The 16,585-nt window shown below is 39.5% G+C and overlaps 1 protein-coding gene across 3 annotated transcripts in view; it reads left to right on the top strand.

The window, feature by feature from the left end:
- Positions 1–16,585, top strand: part of TTC28 (tetratricopeptide repeat domain 28) — a 625,508-nt gene that overhangs the window by 193,395 nt on the left and 415,528 nt on the right. The window contains exon 1 of one of the 3 annotated variants that reach the window (XM_072803064.1): positions 6,507–7,873. The exons of the other annotated variants lie outside the window; for them this stretch is intronic. Coding sequence (XP_072659165.1) covers positions 7,847–7,873 — 27 coding nt within the window. The 5' untranslated portion in view covers positions 6,507–7,846. Of the gene's footprint in view, positions 1–6,506; positions 7,874–16,585 lie in introns of those variants that run through there. 3 annotated transcript variants of the gene reach the window in all.

Genomic DNA, 16,585 nt, shown 5'->3' with positions numbered 1-16,585 from the left:
CCTGGAGAGCCCGATGCAAGACTCCATCTTGGGACCCCAGGATCACGACCTGAGCCGAAGGCAGACGCTCAACCACTTGGCCACCCTGGTGTTCTAGGTCTTCCATAGTCTTAATGAGAGAATATACCATTAGTTACTCCATTCTTCTAGCATTTCGCTTGTGCTAAGTGCTTGGGCTCTGAAAAGTCAGACAAATAGCAAGACCAGTAAGTGTTAGTTAGTTGCTATTGCTATTGTTATTTTTGTTAGTCGTCTACCTATTTTCTCCTTCTACTTCCACCAGACTGCTGTCTCTTCAAGGGCAAAAATCATTTGATGCTTTTTTGTCTCTCTCTATGCTATACAGTCCCTTGTATATATGAGTTTGTGAGTCAATGTGTGTTAGATTTAAAGGATTGGGATTTTTTTCTCTGACACTGCTTGATAGTGGAAGGAAGTGAGGTGGTAAGGTTAGGGGGGGAATCCTTTCTGGATGTTGTGGAACAGTTTCCCTTCTGAGGAAGAGGACCATGATCCTGCATCAGCTTGGCTGTTGTGGCAGAGTTCATACTGTCCTAAGCTATTTTAGTTTTCTTTCTTTAGCGAAGTAAGGCCTTTATATTCTGAAAGCAACCAATTGTGTGAAATATCACTACTGAGGCAATTTTTTTAAATCTCAAATGTACTTCTACTTTTGTCCCTTTACTTTCCTAACACCTCTTTAGATATTTGATACTTGAAAATAATTTGGGGGCAGCCCCGGTGGCGCAGCGGTTTAGCGCCGCCTGCAGCCCGGGGTGTGATCCTGGAGATCCAGGATCGAGTCCCACATCGGGCTTCCTGCATGGAGCCTGCTTCTCCCTCTGCCTGTGTCTCTGCCTCTCTCACGCTCTCTCTGAATGAATAAATAAATAAATCTTAAAAAAAAAAAAAAGAAAGAAAATAATTTGGCCTTTAGGAAAATTAATATGTTTTCCAAATACTGTTTCACATTGAGTTGAATATTCTTATAAACCCAATAAATGTAAGTAAGTATGAGGCTAGCTTTTTCGGGCATTTACCCTGTGATCAAAGACAGACATATTCCTTAGGAAGTCTTAAGAAAATTTACAATGAAGAGAGGTATGTTTTCTTCATTCATTTCCTCTTTCTTGCTATTGCTCAAATTTGAATAGTCAAGTAGTTATTGAGGAAAATACTATTTTAATAAACTGTTTTTACAATATCTGCTTTTAGAGAAGTGATTTGTGAAGTGCTATGTTTAGAAATAAACCAGTTGTAAAAATGCCTTTTAGTAGCTGTGGATCTGAGAAATGGTGTTCTTGCTGTTTGATACTGGATCTTTGAAACAATAAGCTAAATTATGTTATTTTGAACTGTGTTAGCTTGATAATTTTATATAAATAATTACTAATGGAGAAAGTATATTGGTAGAATGGTAATTCTGTAAATATTTCAAAATAATTACCAATTCAATTTAGATTAAGCAAAATAAAGACATAGTATTGGTATGTAAGAGCATTTAGGTAATGGTCTTCTATCAAGTGGTACCTGTTGAATGAAACCTCAACTACTCATCAGACAGCAGGGGAAGAAATGCCATACAAATAAGTGATCCAAAGGAAATATACTTAAATGATTGAAAATGAGTTTAAAATCTTGGATCCCAGGCAGCCCCGGTGCCTCAGCGGTTTAGCATCGCCGTCAGCCTGGGGTGTGATCCTGGGGACCTGGGATCGAGTCCCACATCAGGCTCCCTGCATGGAGCCTGCTTCTCCCTCTGCCTGTGTCTCTGCCTCTCTCTGTGTGTCTCTCATGAATAAATAAATAAAATCTTAAAAAAAAAAAAATCTTGGATCCCTTTGAAGTTTTAGATCGAATCTGTCTTTCCATAGAAACATATTCTCTGTCTTCTTTCCTGATACAATCCACTGTTCTCAGACCCCTTTCCCCCAGATTAAAGAACTTTTATTAAGTCTAACAAAGTCTGAGTATGGGAGATTACTCTTAGTCTACAGACCATGTGTGGTGGTATGTATATGGATTCACAGATGCCTTCAGAAGACCACCCCCCCAGATTAGGAACCATGTAGGTCCCTTAATTTACATATGGAAAAGTGAGGCCTTGACTGGTTTAAGTCAGCAGTCACAAATTATGGCATGCAGATGGAATTTAGACCTACAGGCATGTTTTGTTTGGCCTGTTAGGATGCTTTAAAATTTTCAAGCAAACAGTTAAAAATCAGGAAATTTTTAGCTTCTCATGAAAATTTAGAGTTTCTGGCACTGTTATACTGATGTTCCTGCATAACATCAATTGAGAAAAATTATGTCTCAGCTACCTCTTTTACATTATTCATGTATCTTCAGGTTTACAATACTCACAATTCCCTTTTGTCTTATCCCTGACTGTATTTCATTTACTCATGTCATGTGCCTTGCTCTTATGAAAATTTTTGTTCTATTAGTAAATCAGAGGCAGAGTAGAAAATAGAAACTTTTCTCTTGACCCCAAAGCAATTGTAGGTTTCTGCTTTCATCACTCAGGCATTGATTTATAAGCCTTTGGTTCTAGCCCTCCCATTGCCATTGACTTGCTGTGTGGTATTGAACAAATTACTTAACCCCTCGGAAATTTAGTTTTGATATCTGTCAAATAGTCATAGTAAGCGTTTTATCTTTTTAATTTTAAATTAAAAAAATTATTTATTTATTTATTTATTTATTCATTCATTCATTCATTCATTCATTCATTCATGAAAGACACAGAAAGAGAGAGGCAGAAACACAGGCAGAGGGAGAAGCAGACTCCCTGTAGGGAGCCTATTGTAGGACTTGATCCCAGGACCCCGGGATCACCACCCAAGCCAAAGGCAGACTCAACCACTCAACCACTGAGCCACCGAAGCGTCCCTCATAGTAAGCATTTTAATAGTTTATGTAGTTTAAAAAAACTAAAGGTTTATATAAAAAACAGCCTTATAATATTTATATTATAGGGTTAATATTTTGTTACATATTAGATTGCTTAAAAATGCTGGTTCATCCAAAAAATAAAAAATTTAGGTATTTACGAGATCCAAATTATGGAAGTAGTCCCAGTGTCCCTGGATAGATGAATGGATAAAGAAAATGTGGTGTATGGTGTGTGTGTGTGTGTGTGTATACACACATAAATAATAGAATATTAGTAGTAGAGTATTACTCAGCCATCAGAAAGTAGTAGATTATTACTCAGCCATAAAAAAGAATGAAATCTTGCCATTTGCAATGACATGGATGGAGCTAGAGAGTATAATGCTAAGCAAAATGAGTCAGTCAGAGAGACAAGTACCATATGATTTCACTCATATGTGGAATTTAAGAAACAAAACAAATGAGCAAAGGACAAAGAGAGAAGCTAAGAAACTGCCTTTTTTAAAATTAAAATTTTATTTATTTCCTCAGAGACAGAGAGAGACAGAAAGAGAGAGAGGCAGAGACACAGGCAGAGGGAGAAGCTGGCTCCATGCAGGGAGCCCTACCTGGGACTAGATACCCGGTCTCTCACACCCTGGACTGAAGGCAGCGCTAAACCACTGAGCCACCCAGGCTGCCCTCAGAAACTGACTCTTTGTTTTTTTTTTTAAGATTTTATTTATGTATTCATAGAGACACACACACACAGAGAGGCAGAGACACAGGCAGAGGGAGAAGCAGGCTCCATGCACAGAGCCTGACGTGGGACTCGATACAGGGTCTCCAGGATCACACCCTGGGCTGCAGGCGGCGCTAAACCGCTGCGCCACTGGGGCTGCCCAGAAACTGGCTCTTAACTATAGAGAACAAACTGATAGTTACCAGAGGGGAGGTGGGTGGGGGAATGGGTGAAATCTCTGATGGGAATTAAGGAGTGCACTTGTCTTTGATGAACACTAGGAGAGATATGGAAGTGCTGAATCACTATATTGTCCACCTGAAATTAATACAACATGTTAACTATATTGGAATTAAAATTATGTTAGCTATACTGAAATTAAAATTAAAAAATGGAACTGGGTGACTGGGGGAATTAGTAGTAGTGTCCAGTAAACAATTTAAATATATGTATTAAAAATGTAAAAATAAAGAAAAATGCTGCTTCATTTGTGCCCTTTGCCTACTGTGATACCTTCAGTGACCTGCATTCTATAGGATATAGTCCAAATTTCTCTGACTTAAAATGTTCCCTACCATTTGGTTCCAACATACCTTACCAAAGTTTCTTTTACTTTGTATGGAATGGAATGGACTTTGACTCATTCACCATTCATTCCCTCACCCCCACTCTGCCCCATTCATTCTTTTCCCCCCAGAATATCAAGCACTTCTGCTGTACCAGGCACTATTTGGGGCACAGGGGTTTACAAAGCTGAGCAAGACAAATCTCTGTCTCTAACATTCTCACACTGAAACCTCATATTTTAGGGAGGTAAAATAAATGTCTCTTGAATACATCTTGTATATGCTTGTATCTTTTGTTCACACTATTCTCCATTTTCTTTTTCTTTCATTGTTTTATTCAACAAGTATTTAATGATTGCTTATTGTGTCAGGTATTTTTCACAGACTGTTGGTATTATAACAGAGCGAAGTCCCTGCTCCCTTGGAATTATGTTCTTGTGAGATGAATACGACGTTAAATAAACAAACGAAATATATGTCATAAGGGCTATCAAGTAAAATGTAGCAGAGTAAGGAAGATGGAACATTAAAGTGTGTGGGTCATGGTGCTATTATTTTAGAAGGAATGGTGAGAGACAGCCTTTCTAATATGATATTTGAAAAAAGTTCTGAAGGAGCTAAGGGAGAGAGCCAAGAGGCTATCTGGAGGAAAAGTGATTTAGATAGGGAGTACAACTAATATATGCTAGATATGTTCAAGGGACAGTGAGGTGGCCAGCAGGGTAAGAGTAGGGTAGGAGCTGAGAAAGGGAGCAGGAAGGGGTTAAGAGATGAGGTCTGATAGGTAGAAGGGTCTGGATCCTGAAAGTCATTCCTGACTGTGGTAAGCAACTTGGCTTTTGGCTCTAGAGTGAATTGTATCTTCTCTGAATTATAACCACACTGTCCTTTGTGAAACCTTCCTTGATTAGCCTGTTTACAATGATTGCTCCTTCTAACTTCTGGAACACCAACTGACTATATAACTCCTTTGTTACTTAACTAAGGCAATGCCTGGTTGTCTTCTTATAGGTTTTTTGTTTTGTCCTAGCTTCTTTGTAACTTCCTGTAGCATAGGGACTTAGTCTAACATCTTTCTATCCTAATTGTTATTTTGTACCTAGTTGGCACATAATATATGTTTGTTTGGTGAGCTCCTGGCCTCAGATGTCAGCAGTAGGAATTTGAAAGTGATATCTAAGAAAGAAGTGATAGGACTTGGTGATAAGAAATGATGGAGGAATTTCTTAACATAAGGAGTAACATGAAGGTTTTGTTATCCTGGAAGAATAACAGTGCTGTGGACAGATAAAGGAAAGTTGGGAAGAGAAACTAGTTTTGGGGTAGATTGATGAATTTGGTTTACAGTTTACTGAACTTTCCATGCTAGTAGGATATCCAGGTTAAGCTGTGTGGAATAATATGGGTATGTCAGAACATATACAAAGTATTGGTGCCATTTGCTGGTATTATTTGACTGCTGACTACTGTATGTAATTTCAAGAGCAGGATTAGCCTCTTACTCATATTTCTAGTACCTGGAACAAAGGCTGGAAAATAATAGGTGCTTAAGCATAGGCACTTCATAATTGTGTTTTTTTTAAAAAAGATTTTTATTTATTTATTCATGAGAGACACACACACACACACAGAGGCAGAGACATAGGCAGAGGGAGAAGCAGACTCGCTGCGGGGAGCCCCATATGGGATTTGACCCCAGAACCCAGGTATCATGCCCTGAGCTGAAGGCAGACGCTCAACCACTGAGCCAGCTGAAGGCAGTTGCTCAACCACTGAGCCACCCAGTTGTACCGGCACTTCATGGTTTTACTGAAATGAGAGGTAGTTATGATGCATGTCATGAAAGGGTCATAGTCTCTGGAGTTGTGTTATTGTGGGTCTGAATACCAGCCCTACCACCTTCCATGTGTTGTGGTCTTGGTTGAGCTTGTGACCCCTCTGAAGCTCAATGTCCTCATCTGGCAAATGGAATAATGAGACCTTCCTTGCAAGGCTGGAGATAATGAATGTAGGCATAGGTCCTGGCAGAGATAGTGGTTTAAGGAATAGTACCTATTCACTCAGCTATTATCAGTTAATATTATTATTAAAAAAAGATCATGGTTTCAACATTGAATTTCAGACTCAGGCTCAGAAAGTATCTCAAAAATAATTTGTTTCAGATAACTATTTTGGGTACTTTAATAACATTTATAATCAGATATAGTGTTCAGTCTGCATATAATCACCCACATTGGCCAATCCTGCCAAAGCATCTAGAACTTGGAGAGTAATAAGTTAAACATTGTAGGAACTTCGACTCATAGTACATCAGTTACTATTATTGTGTACATTAGTATTCTAGTAGCTTACATCACCCATTATATTCCCATCTAACAAAATAGCCTCATGGTGGGATAGGAATTCATAGACATGTTGGATGACAGATAATAGTGGAATTACATAGTATCTTGTGTTTAGAGATGTAGCTCCTTAAATAAGATGGAATCATTTTACAGAAGATGAACGAAACAATCTCCATAGCAATAGTTTATAATAATAAAATTAGTGCTTTACTTAGACAAGCAGAGTCTATTCCTAATTTTTTAATCTTTTAAGATATCTGAAATATTTTTTTCTTCAAATTACACATTGAGATTTTGTAGCCTTTTGGTCTGGAGTCCCTTTTCAGTTTTTTTCTCTTGATGTAATTCACAAATTCAAATACATCTTTTGAAATAGTTTCCTGATTTTGTAGGTCTCTCCTGGCTCTGATTCTTGAGGAGCTGTTGTTAGGTATGTCTCCAACTGTATGCTTACTTTTGCTTTAGAACAGATGTCGTGGCACTAAGACCCAGAAACCGTTTGCTCTGTGTGGCTGGAGCTGGGCAGGCGGTGCTCACACTGAAGGGAAGGAAGTCATTAGTGCAGACTGAGCTGTGGAGTTGGGTTCTTGCAGGATTTCCTTCCAGCCTTTCCCCACTAAGGTTCTTGGGAATTAAAAAAAAAAAATCTAAACACACAAACCAAGTTTTCCTATTTACAGTGTTCAGGGAAGGTAGGCATTTTGGGAAGGGCAGATCCTTTTCCCAAGTTAGCCAAGAACGAAGAAAAAAAAACAGCGTAAGGAAGCTCTGATTACAGATCTTTGGAATTTTCTTTGCTAAATTTTACAAACGAGAAATACACCCAGAATTTTGGGAATTGCTCCAGGCTGCGCGTGAGGGTTTGATTGCTTGTCTAATCTTTTTTTTGAGAAGAGGAGAATTCGCCAAAAGGGGTTTGGATGGCAGGAGCCCGGCTCGGTTTCCGCAGCAGCTCTCGTCCGGAGTCTCTTCTCTGAGGGAGGGTCTCTGTAGCCGGCTTGGAGACCCCCTGCCGCAGACTCCTTTTGCAGGCGCTGGCTGGGGCGGGGGGGAGGGAAAATGCCCCGCTCTGGCAGGAGTACGCTGGCTGCTGCTGGGACTTCCTAGCCCGGTGGGAAGTGTGTTCGTGGTGTGGGGATACTTTTCATTGAACTGAAGGCGAAAAGACTGGACTCTCCTGGGCTTTTTCCCTTTGCAGTGAATATGGGAAAGAATTAGGGGGTGGGAGGGAGGCAGCATGACTTGCAGTCGCTGCTGCCCTGCATCTGCCCCCAGCCCCCAGCCAGCATCTTGATGTTCCACGTATCGGCTGTACAAATATGATGAAATGGCAGCCCCGGAAGAAGGTAAGTGTCCTGGAGTGGGGACGGGGCCCTGACGCCCAACCCAGGGAAGGGTGACTGGGGGCGGTTGCCCTCGGGTCCCTCCATCCTTTCCGTAGTTTGCTGGGCTGGCCGGACAGGCAGCTCTGTCCCTTTAGGGACTTGGCGCCAGTCCCTCAGGGACGAGTTACAAGTCAAGTTTACGTCCACTGCCCTCTTAAGTTTTTCCTTCTTGGTATCCCTGGACTCTCAGGGGTGACAGCTCAGAAACACCCCTTTGCTTTAGAAGCCCCGTGAAGCCAGCGACAGGATTAGCTTTGCAGGACCTGTCCAAGAGCTGCCCGAGTCCAAGGGCTCGGTGGTGCCTGTCTCTGGGGGACCATTTGGGGCTGCACCCCCAACACATTCCAGTGTCCCTGCAGGTGGGTGTTGTAGCACCTACTTCCCCAAGGGGTTAATAGGTTGCGAGCTGCTGGCAGCTGCTTCCCAAGGGCCCCGCTGGGGGGCGAGCATCCCCAGCACAAACGCCCAGCCCCAGCAGCTGGTTCCCGGGCTGCCGGCCTCGGGGCCTCCTGCCCCAGCGCCTGGGGCCGGGCCGGGCCTTCTGCCTGCGGGGCTCCCGGGCCGCCGCGTGGGCCGGTGCGAGTGCGCGCGCCGGCCATTGTGCACGGGTGTGTGTCTGTGCGTGTCAGCGTGCACGGGCGTGTGTGCATCGATCGTGGGGAAGTGGGGGAGGGGGCACTTTGCTTTTTGCGAGATTATTTCCTAATATGGCTCCTTTGTTGAGAACTCAAGAAAAAAAAAATCCAGTGGTTCTATCAAAATAAATTGCTATTGGTCCCAGAAATAACGTTCTAAATGTGGGACTGGTCCCTACCCCAGGACGCTCAGGGAGAAAGACAGCTTTCTTTAAGTTGTTGGCTGCTGTAGGTTTGGCTAGGGCTCCCTTTTGCTAACTTGTCTGGCACTGTTAGGTGAACCCAGTGGTACATAGCATAGCAGGACCCCCCCCTCTTTCAAATACCTCATTTGGCTATGGTTTTTATTGACATTCTCCTGAAGGAAAACACAGCGAACTGAATGTGCTGTGCCCCTCCCCAGCCTTGACCTGTCTCTGTTAGCAGCTGCCTGGTGTTTTACTTGAACTAGCTTAGCTAAACTGACTCTTCCTTTGTGGCATGATGTGTGATACCGTGTTTTACATCAGAGTTGAAATAGAAATCATGTGTGAAATGATTTTTAAGATATTGTGCATTTGCTATATTGCTAGAGAATCTAACAACCCCCTTCTTTAGTATAGCCTGATAAATTGAAAGGTTTGCTTTGATATCTATAATACAATTTTGATCTCTGACACTAAGTTATTTTCTTACCTCATCCGGAAGTTAGAATCTCTTTTATATTAGTTCTCATCATAGAGGTTCTTTCAGTGAGATTGGTTTCATTTACTTTAGTTAAGAGATCCATGTTTCAAACCCCCCCCCCATCCTGACAAAAATTAGGTTGAGGAAAACCATAGAAGAAACCATATAATTAAGCAATTTAAATAGATGCAGTGTATTCCTAAAGTGCTCCCCCATTTCTTCTATATTTGTAAATTGCATATTTATGAGTACTTTTAAGATGTCTGTAAACTATACATTCATAAATGTCTGTTTTTTCTATTTTACCCAATATGCAGTAACTCATGTGGTTATGTCTGTGGAAACCCCTCTGGGTACCGGTATTGCTTGAACCACGGAAGTATTATTCTTGGCAGTCAGGTGGATTTCTGGACTCTGGAAGATTCTGTTTCAAGTGTTAGGATTCACTCTGCAGTATTTACTCACTCTGTGATGCTTAAATTGCTATACCAGAAGGCTGTGTTTATTCACTGTATTCATAATCCCAAACCATCATGTTATAAAGATCCAGATATAATTCTACGGAGTTCATAGAAGATTAAAAAATAAGCTGAGCCATCAAATACTGTATGATTATTTGGTGGTGTCTTGAGAACAATTCTTGCTTCTTCTTCATTGGAAATGGAAGCTTCCTTGGATGATACTCAGTGTTCAAAACCTGGTAGGGTACCAGTAAGTCTTTACAAGGATTAGGCTTATTTTCTTATTCTTCCAAGAATACTCTCATGATCGGATCATTGCCATGGTTTCTGGCTGGGTCTGCTAACACATTTGTAGTGGAACAGTCACATGCCATGTGTTTTGCCAAACTGTTTCATAAAAATCATTTACACTACAGATGAAAAGTGATACTGCATTGATGTGATTTTAACAAAGCTAGGAAGATCATCCATAGAATGCTGGCTGCCCCAAATAGCATTTGTCTATAGCTGGGCTTTATGACTAGGAATGGTTGGTAACTTGCTATTATGGGGTTCTGTCTGTCACCAGTGCTGGCTTTCATAAATTCTGGGCTAACTATAAAAGAATGACTGTAGGTTCTAGGTTTCTTTGTTTCTAACTGAGCATGCAGCTGGGGTACATGATGGAAGGGGAGCTTCTTACTCCTCTTTGCTTACTGGCTGAATTAAACTAAATATTAGAATTCAAGATGTCCCCTACAAAGTATTCAATTAGGGTGTCCTAACTTTTCATAGAAACCCCCACAACATGATTAATCATGTTCAACCCTCAGAATCAGAGAGGAGCTTAGGACCCAGTCCTCCAAAGCCTCCCACCAAGAGCCCTATAATTACCCTAAAGAGTAAGATTCTGTGTAATTGTGATTGCATCATGGTAAGAATGGCAGTTAATATCATGCAATTAGCAGCTACCATTTTTAAAGCACCTGTGCTATGCTAGTAGGCATCTCTACTTGCTCTATACGCATTCATTTACTTCTTTTCCAGTGAGGTGGTAGGTGTTATAAGTTGCATTTTACAAATTAAGGAAACAGGTTTAGAGAGATGTAGTGACTTACCCAGCGTAACGCAGAATGGCAGGGTCAGAGGTAGGATTAGACAAGCCCTTGTTTACTTCAAGATGTGTGTTCTTCACCATTGTACTTGGGAATTTATCCAAGAAAGATAAAGCCTGACTGCTGAAGTGATCTCCATATAAGAAGGTTTGCCATAGCTTTGCTCCTGCATTTCTGGATACTGGCACCAAGATGTTCTTCTTCCTTCTCCTTCTTGAAAAAACACGGTGATTTTATCTACCTCCAAATTCTTGGAGCATTTAGAATCTATGCTGTTTTAGGCTGATTGTCTTTTAAATTGATAGCAAGCTTTAAAAAAAATCTCTTTATGTATATATCCAGTCTCTCAATTATATACTTCAGTCTCCTTGAGTTCAGGAACCATATCTCATAGCTCTCTTTCTCTTTTTTTTTTTTTTTTCGGTGCCAAGGATAATATAGTTGCTCAATATGTGTTTTGGGAGATAAAGAGAGGGAATCTTAAGCAGGCTTCACACCCAGCATGGAGTCCTATGTGGGGCTTGATCTCATGACCCTGAGATCATGACCTGAGCCGAAATCAAAAGTTGGATGCCCAACCGACAGAGCCACCTGGGCACCCCTCTCAACAAGTATTTGATGTAAAAGTAAGTAAGAACTATTACTTTGTAGAAATTATATTTTTAGACTTTCTTATTCTAAGAAACAGTAGGAAATTTAAATGTAAAAAGATTCAAAATATTTCAGTTGATTCATAGATATTAGAGTGTAGTGGGTTATTAAAGAGCACCAGAGGGATCCCTGGGTGGCGCAGTGGTTTGGCGCCTGCCTTTGGCCCAGGGCGCGATCCTGGAGACCCAGGATCGAATCCCACATCAGGCTCCCGGTGCATGGAGCCTGCTTCTCCCTGCCTGTGTCTCTGCCTCTCTCTCTCTCACTCTCTCTCTCTGTGACTATCATAAATAAATTAAAAAAAAAAAATAAAGAGCACCAGAATATTTTGGCACTGACTTCTGGTCTTTTGTAAGGAATATTAGGGAGGGGACAACCATACTTTCCACAAAATATCTACCGACAGTCATTGTTAAGACACACTACCAGAATCCATAGACCAGACTCCTGGTTCAGTGTCATGATCATTTTATTAATGTAACCTTATTGGCCTGGCAAAATATACTTTCCCTGTTTACACATTAAGAGGCTATCATGTAGCACATTGTTTTTATCTTGTACTTGCAGAAATGGTAGTAATTAAAATGCTCATCTCATAGAAACATGTTTGTTTACAATTCTGAAGTGATTTCTGCTCTTTAAAATCCAAGGATTAGTATCAGATAACACTGTGTAAATAAGACTGCAGTCAAAACCTGCAGGAAAGCGGCTGCTGATTGGATTTTTTCATTGCTTATCTAATGTTATTTTACTGTTCACACATAATAAAAGATCATTAATAGGAAGATGTCACATAAGCTACATTAATTATGTCATTTGAGAATCATATGATGTATTTATCTTGTTATACTTGTCACATTAATATAACGTGAATCTGGCTTCTTAAATGATTTCTCTGATGGAGCTTCATTTAAAAAACTTGTTTGGAAGCTCACTTGTAAGGATTCCATTCTGTAAATTTGTGTCTTGGAATAGCTTATTACTTTTACAGAAGAGTGTATTTCAAATTCCTGTACTTTCTCTATGGTACAGTATTTTGTTTCTGAATTAGAAAGCTAAGGCTTAAATTTTAACTTTACTAAATTACATACTTACCTGCCTGAATGCTATGCTAGTTATTATGATACTATTAATTTTGAACTATGGCTTATATAATAGTGTAAAATTAGACTTAAAAATAATCAGACATTGTAGACAAAAGTAATTATAAAGAGAAGTCTCACACATTTCATGATAAAGGTCTTTCTACAAATCTGTTCTGTATACCATTCCCAGATTAGTGAAACCTAGAGGCCCAGGTTTTAGTTCTGGCACTTCCCATGACTTGTGTCCTTGGGCATGTCATTTAATCTTTCACATCTGACTCCCCACTGTTAGAGGTTAGCACCTCATTATCACTTGCTCAATCTACTGCAAATGGCATCCTAATGATTTTTTTTCCTGGTCTCTTTTTTTCCTCTGGTTTTTCCTTCTTACTCCTTTTAGAGTAATTGTTAACCACACTACCCCCCACATCTGTTCACATTATTCACCTCCTTAAAACCCTGCTGTGTCTCTCTATTGTCTCATAGAGGTCTTCAAAGTGGGTAAACACACCTTGGGTTAGGGGCCATGCAAGAAAATGGCTGGGTTTGGGAGAAAATAGAACTTCTGTTTTTATGTATTTTTTAATTTAAAAGAATAAGAAATTTAAGTTTTATTGATCTTTCAGTATGGTTTGCCATTCCTGTCCTCCTTTGTTCACAGGCTATCAGGGATTTGTAGTGGTGCCCACTCATTGTTCCTGTCAGTCATTTGTTCACCTTCAGTATGCTATGGGGTACTGTAGTTTCTATCATAAAAGATCTTGTCTTAGGTGATTAATTTTATTAGAAGAAGAAGAAAAAAGAAAAATGTAAATTATATAGTGATGAAGAGGATGGGCTCTGCAGCTAGACAGCCTGCGTTTGAATTCGAGCTCAGCTCCTTCATAGCTGTGTAGCCATTGCTTAACCTCTCTGTGCTTCACATGTCTCCTCTACTGAATGTGACTGGCACCTAGCTCTTAGTGTGCCCTAGAAGATATAATGTAAAATATGTACCAGGGGTGCCTCACACTTAAAATGTGCTTACTACCTTTTTCCTGTTGGTATAACTGTATCTTACAGTGTAGCTGGCCATGGCTCACCAAGGCTCCTGTGTTTTGCATTTACTCTGTCCTTTACCTAGAATACCTTCTCCTTGTCATTGGCTTGTGTTCTTTTTGTCACTGGCCATAACCTTAAGAGTTAACACAAACTTCTCCTCCTTAGTGAATCCTTCTTAATTGCTGAGCATAGTTGGCTGCACCCTCGTTTGACTGTACTTGTATGGGCTACCATCATAGCCCTGTCATTGTCAGTGTGTCTGTGTCTCCCGGTGTAAAGTTTTGAAGGAATAGGCACAGAGTAGGAGTTGAATGAGTAAATGTTTGAAAAAATGTAATGCATTTATTGATAGACAGTGATCTTCAATCAATTGGCAAAATTCTCTGACTTGCCAGTTATTGGAGATGTCTAACTTGCAAGTTTATCTCTGCCCATTTCTCACCCTCTTAGAATGCCATATGGACTATAAGTGAGGGTGATTCACTAAAGGGGTAATCTTAACTATGCACCTATTAAAGAAGAAGTCACAGTTATGAGGTAGTGGTTGTACAATATTGTGAATGTACCAAGCACAACTGTATCATATACTTTAAAATGGTTAATTTTGTATTATGTGAACTTCCCCTCAATTGAAAAAAGCGGGGGGGAGAGTTAACAGTTATTTGTGACACATCTCATGACTGATCATCTGACATCAGTACAGCAACACCATGGTTTTAAACCACTGGAGTAAATCTCTTTTCCCCTTAGCCTCAAATATTTTTAATTCTGTAAGATTGGTAAGGAATGGTCATCTACAGAAAACTACTTCCAGGAACGTTTGAGAAGCTGGGAATGGTCAGTAGACTTGATAAGAAGTGAAGGAAGTCAGTGATGAGAAAATCTGATTTGGCACCTTTAGTGTTCAGGAGCAAGCCAGTAAACATTGCCAGTGTGAGAGGCTACAGAGTTTAATTGGCCCAACCTCAAAAAAGGGCGCCAGCAGCCACCTTCATTTTGCTAGTCAGTTACAGTGATGACATATGTGGAAAACACAGTGGAAGCAAGAGGAAGCCTGAAGTCCCAGCTGGCCCTATCAGCTTTAGCTTCCACAGTGATTTCATTAAATCATTAATAACAATGTATGTTTTAGCTTTAAGATGTGTTAACACCATGTCATTTTATTGAAAGCCATAAAAATTATATCATTTAACTGACATTTTCAGGATTTATATGAATCCTTTGTCCTGAACTTTCTTGTTAGTCTCCCCCCTTTTAGGTTTTTGTAGCTAAAAAGAGTATTTTCATATGATTGAGACCTTTGTAATTTATTGTGTTAGAATGTTCTGTCTCTGTTATTTTGAGTATTCTATGCTTTTAGCATATATTTTAAGAAAAAATGTAAAATCGTGTCTTTTGGCTTATACCTGCTGTGTAATAAATTTAGCATTCTAGAAAACATACATGAAATGAACTTAATGGCAATTGTCAAAGCTGCACATCAGTTTTTTGCTGGTAGATGTCTCTTAGTTTGGATTATTAAAGGACTGAAATTTCTCTAGCTTATTTCTGATTATGTAAGTCAATGTCCATTCATAAAATACACCCATATTTCTAGAATCATTTAGTTTGTGGGAGATAATATTTTGGATTCCTATCATGTCAGGGGACTGAGACTTGTAGAAGTACAGATTCTGAGGCAATTCTGAGTTAGAGAGCAGTTAATATTTGGAATAGCGTCAAAGTGGAGTTAGGAGCCAGGAGATCCTTGTGGGAACTGTGTTTGGATATGTACTATCCCAATATGCAATATACATAGACTTGAAGCTAGAAAGGTAATAGCTGGGGCTAGGGAAGGAAGAAACTCTTAAGGAAACTTTGTTGCACGCTCTGGGATAACTTGTTTGTATTCTATATTGGCATGCTAACACTGACTAGATCAGATATATATAGCTTTTTTTTCCATTGGTAAATGATTCATTATTTTAGTTTGTCCAATGTAGGTGTTCCTTCTTTTAAGGAAAATCGAAATATAATTTTTTAAAAGATTTTATTTATTTATTCATGACACACACACACACACACACACACACACACACAGACAGACAGAGGGAGAAGCAGGCTCCATGCCAGGAGCCCGATGTGGGACTTGATCCCGGGACTCCAGGAACATGCCCTGGACCAAAGGCAGGTGTTAAACCGCTAAGCCACCCAGGGATCCCCCAAAATATAATTTTTAAAATCTGAAAACAGACTGAAAGCCAACTTACTTTACATAACTAAAAACCTTGAATGTCCCTTATATTTATCTGGATCATTACTTCACTACTCTGACAATTAGTTGTTAAGCATTTTTTATATTTTTAATAGTTATAAATGAACATAACAAGTATGCATATACATATTTCAGGATTATGTGCAATTGTGGTATCTGTGAAAAACTTTATGCTTAAGCCCAGACCTGCCAGATACTTTTGGAGCTGTGTTTGTGGAGTTGAGATTCTCAGGCATAGGTAAGATTGTTTTTGAGGAGTAGAGAGAAAAGTGCCATAATGAGTGATTGTGGACTCATTTTAATTTTGATTGGGCGTTGGGTTTTTATTACCTAATAATTAGCTTTTTATCCAATAAGAGGGTGGGCTTGAGAAAGAAAAGATAAAATGCAAACCACTTTGTTTTACTGTTAATTTTGGTAAAGATTTTAGGTTAAACCATGTGAAATTGCTGATGTTTAACCATCTTTTACCTACAGAAATAGAAATTTATTATGGTTCAATTAATATTTGGGGGTTAGGAATGGTGGTGATAAATATTGAAATTAAGACTAAAATGTGTTTGGGGGATTAATTATGAATTAATTTCAAAGTCACTATGGTTTCCATGGAAAATTGCTACACTAATATTTAATTTATCTATAGTGTTCATATGAATTTCTTGTTAACTCAAACTTAATTCATTAATCCTGCCAGCCCCTGTTAAGTTTCTATCATTTTTTTTTATGTGAAATTTTCTAAAATATATTACACATTTTCTTCTTTCTTAAACAGTAGGTTCTAAGTGT

This window comes from Canis lupus, chromosome 27 (assembly GCF_048164855.1).
Source record: "Canis lupus baileyi chromosome 27, mCanLup2.hap1, whole genome shotgun sequence".
Lineage (NCBI taxonomy): Eukaryota > Metazoa > Chordata > Mammalia > Carnivora > Canidae > Canis > Canis lupus.
Note: the sequence above shows the minus strand (reverse complement) of the source record. Positions and strands in the feature narration are given on the sequence as shown.